Source organism: Bombina bombina, chromosome 2, assembly GCF_027579735.1.
Source record: "Bombina bombina isolate aBomBom1 chromosome 2, aBomBom1.pri, whole genome shotgun sequence".
Taxonomy (NCBI): Eukaryota; Metazoa; Chordata; class Amphibia; order Anura; family Bombinatoridae; genus Bombina; species Bombina bombina.
In genome coordinates this window covers 1,141,723,449-1,141,730,021 of record NC_069500.1, presented here as the reverse complement: position 1 = coordinate 1,141,730,021, position 6,573 = coordinate 1,141,723,449, and the positions used below count along the sequence as shown (strand labels likewise).

At 35.0% G+C, this 6,573-nt stretch overlaps 1 protein-coding gene across 2 annotated transcripts in view; it reads right to left on the bottom strand.

The window, feature by feature from the left end:
* Positions 1–2,860: 2,860 nt before the first annotated feature.
* The window catches only part of LOC128650116 (E3 ubiquitin-protein ligase Midline-1), an 84,274-nt gene continuing 80,561 nt past the window's right edge, over positions 2,861–6,573 (bottom strand). For both annotated transcript variants that reach the window (XM_053703806.1, XM_053703807.1), the window contains exons 8-9: positions 3,648–4,374; positions 2,861–3,427 (exon numbers count right to left, since the gene is read on the bottom strand). In XM_053703806.1, the coding sequence (XP_053559781.1) occupies positions 3,294–3,427; positions 3,648–4,374 (861 nt within the window). In that variant the 3' untranslated portion in view covers positions 2,861–3,293. The remainder of the gene's footprint in view (positions 3,428–3,647; positions 4,375–6,573) is intronic.

Sequence of the window (6,573 nt, the reverse complement as noted above, 5' to 3'; positions counted from 1 at the left end):
GAAAATCCTTACCATTTGCACGTTCTATAGTATTAATTTTCATTCTGTTGACCTTGAGTTTCATAGCCTCCTGCTTTTCAACATTGGCACCCCCAAAGTTGTGTGTCATCATTTGTGTTATTTTCTTTTTACTACTGCAAGCTTTTCAGGTCTTAAAGGTCCCTTCTCTTTCCTCTAGGCAATGTAAGAAGGGGCATTTGGTATATACTCACCAGTAAACAAAAAGTGTTTTTTTTTTTTTAAAGCTCGTCACCTGTAACAGGGAACTAAATTACTTGTACTCAACTCATATGTTTTTGCTTTTCACCTTGGAACTCTGATTTAGTATCTACTTATTTGCAGTCACCAGCTATGCTCCAGCTTAAAGTGATAATAAATAAGCATAGAAGTGCTCCAGGTCAAACTTGACCAGTGCTTGATTTTCCTGGGTTCCTTTGGCTCCTCCAAAAAATCTTTGCTAGAAGTAAGCTGTTAGAGCGCGTTATTACAAGTTGAAAGTAAAAAGCTATTGCTCGCGCGTAAGAACATGAACTTAGAATATTGCTGCGCATTAACATTTTCCACATAGAGGCAATAGGAGCAAAAAAGTGGGGGTTAAAAACCCCACTTCACACACAAACCCAATTTGCATATTCTCAAGTGCACTAACACCCGACATGAAAATATAAATATTTCAATTCCAATGTTGTTTCACACTAGATGAATATGTTCTATTTATTAATAAATACATATTCTGTATATATATTGATGGGTTATCTTTGGTACAATATAATCGAATACATAAATATCTATATAGATAGATATAGAGAGAGATAGATTTATAAATAAATATCTATAAATACATATAAGTGCAGAACATTGGAATGTGAAATATTTACAGTTAATACACAGTATAACACTTTATAAAAATGAATATTGCATAATATGCTTTTACGTGTTCTTTATCTACTTGACTGACTTACCTGAGGATCCTAATGCAGAAGTAGTTGGTGGATCTTTGAATTTGCACAGAGTGTGGTGATCTTTCACTAGAATCAATCCGGTATGGCAATATCCGAGCACACACGAGCGTCCGCCTACTACAACCCCCCCGCATTTGAATCATTGCCAAAGGATCCTGAGCATATCTAAGGTTCATTGATTAATCGTTCATCAATCTCAGAGCTTAAGAAATTTGCTAAAAATCTTGGAGTCAGACAAAAATTTCAGTTCTTAATTAAAAATTAAGGTAAAAATAACAATATGTTTAACTGCTCTACTATAACAAACAAATCACAAAGAAACAGGTTCTTCTTTTTAAAAGCATTAACCATAAATAATCCATATAAAAACATAATTTATGTAAGAACTTACTGATAAATTCATTTCTTTCATATTGGCAAGAGTCCATGAGCTAGTGACTTATGGGATATACAATCCTACAGGAGGGGCAAATTTCCCAAACCTCAAAATGCCTATCACATACACCCCTCAATTAAGTTTAACGAATAGCCAAGTAGTGGGGTGATAAAGGAGTAAAAAGCGTCAACAAAAAATTTGGAATAATTGTGCTTTATAAAAAAATCATAACCACCATAAAAAAGGTGGGCCTCATGGACTCTTGCCAATATGAAATAAATGAATTTATCAGGTACATTCTTACATGAATTATGTTTTCTTTCATGTAATTGGCAAGAGTCCATGAGGCCCACCTTTTTTATGGTGGTTATGATTTTTTTATAAAGCACAATTATTCCAAATTTTTTGTTGACGCTTTTTACTCCTTTATCACCCCACTACTTGGCTATTCGTTAAACTTAATTGAGGGGTGTATGTATAGGCATTTTGAGGTTTGGGAAATTTTGCCCCTCCTGGTAGGATTGTATATCCCATAAGTCACTAGCTCATGGACTCTTGCCAATATGAAAGAAATGAATTTATCAGGTAAGTTCTTACATAAATTATGTTTTTATATGATTATTTATGGTTAATGCTTTTAAAAAGAAAACCTGTTTCTTTGTGATTTGTTTGTTATATAGAGCAGTTAAACATATTGTTATTTTTACCTTAATTTTTAATTAAGAACTGAAATTTTTGTCTGACTCCAAGATTTTTAGCAAATTTCTTAAGCTCTGAGATTGATGAACGAATTAATCAATGAACATTAGATATGCTCAGGATCCTTTGCAATGATTCAAATGTGGTAGTAGGCGGACGCTCGTGGTGCTCGGATATTGCCATAGCCGGATTGATTCTAGTGAAAGATCACCACACTCTGTGCAAATTCAAAGATCCACCAACTACTTCTGCATTAGGATCCTCAGGAAGTGCAGTCAAGTAGATAAAAACACGTAAAAAGCATATTTATGCAATATTCATTTTTTATAAAGTGTTATACTGTGTATTAACTGTAAATATTTCACATTCCAATGTTCTGCACGTTATATGTATTTATAGATATTTATTTATAAATCTATCTCTCTCTATATCTATCTATATAGATATATATGTATTGATATATATTGTACCAAAATAACCCATCAGATATATATTCAAATATGTATTTATTAATAAATAGAACATATTCTTCTATGTGAACAACATTGGAATGTGAAATATTTATATTTTCATGTCGGGTTAGTGCACTTGAGAATATGCAAATTGGGTTTGTGTGTGAAGTGGGGTTTTTAACCCCCACTTTTTTTGCTCCATTGCCTTCTATGTGGGAAAATGTTAATGCGCGCAATATTCTAAGTTCAGGGTCTTACGCGCGAGCAATAGCTTTTTACTTTCAACTTGTAATACGCGCTCTAACAGCTTACTTCTAGCAAAGATTTTTGAGGAGCCAAAGGAACCCAGGAAAATCAAGCACTGGTAAAGGTTGACCTGGAGCACTTCTATGCTTATTTATTATCACTTTAAGCTGGAGCAAAGCTGGTGACTGCAAATAAGTAGATACTAAATCAGAGTTCCAAGGTGAAAAGCAAAAACATATGAGTTGAGTACAAGTAATTTAGTTCCTGTTACAGGAGACGAGCTTTAAAAAAAAAAAAACACTTTTTGTTTACTGGTGAGTATATACCAAATGCCCCTTCTTACATTGCCTAGAGGAAGAGAAGGGACCTTTAAGACCTGAAAAGCTTGCAGTATAAAAAGAAAATAACACAAATGATGACACACAACTTTGGTGCCAAATGTTGAAAAGCAGAGCTATGAAACTCAAGTCAACAGAATGAAAATTAATACTATAGAACGTGCAAATGGTAAGGATTTTCTGAATTCACTAGGGTGCATTATAGAGGCACATTCAATATTTAGCAACTTCTTCTGTAAAAGTTATGGTTCTCACTGATGGTTTCATCATTTTCTGTCTCTGTATCAGAATCAATATTAGAATTTGCATCAAAAAATTCTTCAGAGTGGGATGGATGTGCTGACAGATCAGTGGCTGTAAAAAGAGAGAGAGAGAACATCTTTAAAAAGGAAAATAGCAGAGAGCAATATGATCTGGCTCTGTTTAAAATGTGATGACAAATTAAACTATAGTAATTGGAGAACGTTGCATTTCTGTACAGATTTGGAGTTATATTTAAAGGTGGCAAATAGGTTTTTTAAAAATATAAAAAACAGTATTTTTTTTTAAAAAGCCAGTTACTACTTGCACTAACCTTCATTAACTTCTGCTGAATTCACCAGCTGACCACTTGTGTTAGGTGCAGTTGCTGTATGCACATTACTAGTACTAACAGTGTTGCCAATAGAGATGCCAAATGAGTCTTCATTCTCAGTAGAATTGTGCTTAAATAAGCTAGTGGACCCATTAACACTGAGTGAGAAAAGAGTAGCAGCATTTTTACAAGTGTCACCATTCTGATCATGTTTAAGTCTTCCTGCAGCTTCCATGTTCCTGACAAGTTTACCATTGTCTTTATTGAACTGGAACATTCTCTCACTCAAACCAACAATAGGGCCAAAAAAAGTTCCTCCAGAACCAGAATCATTGTTATTTTTAAAAACCTTGCCATACAAATTGTTTGAAGAGGCCGCTACTAACCCTTCTTGCTGACATTTTTGTAATTTATTGCTTTGTTTCTTTTCTCTGCTTGACACAGCATTCTCATTTCTAGCAGCTGTTGGAAATGCATTGCTTGTTTGAGGTTTGGTTTTACAATTTTCAGCATGAGCTATATTTGTTGGTATGTTACTGGCACAAACAGATTGACTGTTACTTTCATCAAATCCTTCTTGTCTTTTAACTACTTTCTTAATTCGACCCCTTCTTGGATGCATATGTTTGTCAAACACTTTAAACACTGTAGGTGCCTTCCTTTCAGGAACAGAAAATACATTATTTTGACTTGTAACTGAGTTCTCATAATACTTTAGACGTAGTTCCTAAAATAAAAATTAAAGGTCAGATCAATATAAGCAACAAGGGATACAAACTCACACACTTGTTAAAATTCTAAATGGTGCATCATACATACATTACAGAAACAATTTGAAAAAAATAGAAAAAAAAATAGAGAGGATACAGCTTTATAAACTCTATATCCACAATACATAACTGATAGCTTCTTACTCAGTTGCTGAAAATTTGCTAAAAGACAGAACTTCTTTAAATGCAGTAGTGAAGCCACTGTAATTACATGCTTGTCTAATAGTAAAGAAAGAAAATGTGTACAGTTGTGGTCTGTTTAGTGTGTTTCAAATGTAAATAGAAGAATTTCTGCAACATACTTGCTTTTGAAATAATATATGCACACTGGAAACCGTATAGAAGGCAAATGTGCTTTTCTGTCATACAAAACATCAATAAATAAATTAGTGAGAGACTCAAAAGACAGTTAACAAATCAATAAAAAAACACACCTTGTGATCCCAAAAACTAGATAATCTGAAAAATTTTTTTGTAAAGGTCATTATTATTATTTTTTTTATTATTATTATTATTATTAATAATAATCTGAACATAAGGTCAATCTTTAACTAAAAAAAAATAAATATGCAGATGCCTGCACTTTCATAGTTAACGCAGCTGCCTGCAGAGGCCTAATAAATTTAAAGTGAAGGTAAAGTTAGATCGTTCTGTAAGCACTATTCAATTTAGCACCTTGTAAAATATACAGACGCTAACTTATTTTCTGTGAAACATTACCTATTTCAATAATAAAGTTCTTTTATTTTTCCCTACCATTTCGTTACAAACTCCTTCGATGAGCCATTTCCTAAATTTATGAGCTTATGACGTATAGAGCAGTCCCACCCACTCTATACGTGTCTCCAAGGCTCATGCACGACGACAAAACCAACTGTGCATGCGCAAAATCTCTTCGCCGATCAAAAATGCACACTCGGTAATCCCAGTCTTTGTTTCAGCTTTGATGTTGTTGCCGTCTGTAGAAATAAGCCTGCTACGTAATGCTGTGTTAAAAAAACAATATTTATGCTTACCTGATAAATTTATTTCTCTTGTGGTGAATCCAGTCCGCGGGTTCATCCATTACTTGTGGGATATTCTCCTTCCCAACAGGAAGTTGCAAGAGGACACCCACAGCAGAGCTGTCTATATAGTTCCTCCCCTAACTGCCACCCCCAGTAATTCGACCGAAGACAAGCAAGAAAAAAGGAGAAACTATAGGGTGCAGTGGTGACTGTAGTTTAAAAATAAAAAACACCTGCCTTATAATGACAGGGCGGGCCGTGGACTGGATACACCACAAGAGAAATACATTTATCAGGTAAGCATAAATTTTGTTTTCTCTTGTAAGGTGTATCCAGTCCACGGGTTCATCCATTACTTGTGGGATACCAATACCAAAGCTTTAGGACACGGATGAAGGGAGGGACAAGGCAGGAACTTAAACGGAAGGCACCACTGCCTGTAAGACCTTTCTCCCAAAAATAGCCTCCGAAGAAGCAAAAGTATCAAATTTGTAGAATTTAGAAAAAGTGTGAAGCGAAGACCAAGTCGCCGCCTTACAAATCTGTTCAACAGAGGCCTCATTTTTAAAAGCCCATGTGGAAGCCACCGCTCTAGTGGAATGAGCTGTAATTCTTTCAGGAGGCTGCTGGACAGCAGTCTCATAAGCTAAACGGATTATGCTTCTCAGCCAAAAAGAAAGAGAAGTTGCCGAAGCCTTTTGGCCTCTCCTCTGTCCAGAGTAGACAACAAACAAAACAGAAATCCTTCGTAGCTTGTAAATAAAACTTTAAAGCACAAACCACATCAAGATTGTGTAAAAGACGTTCCTTCTTTGAGGAAGGATTAGGACATAATGAAGGAACAACAATCTCCTGATTGATGTTCTTATTAGATACTACCTTAGGAAGAAACCCAGGTTTGGTACGCAAAACTACCTTATCTGCATGGAAAATCAGATAAGGGGAATCACACTGTAAAGCAGATAACTCAAACTCTTCGAGCCGAGGAGATAGCTACTAGAAACAGAACTTTCCAAGATAAAAGTTTAATATCTATGGAATGCAAAGGTTCAAACGGAACCCCTTGAAGAACTTTAAGAACTAAATTTAAACTCCATGGCGGAGCAACAGGTTTAAACACAGGCTTAATTCTAACTAAAGCCTGACAAA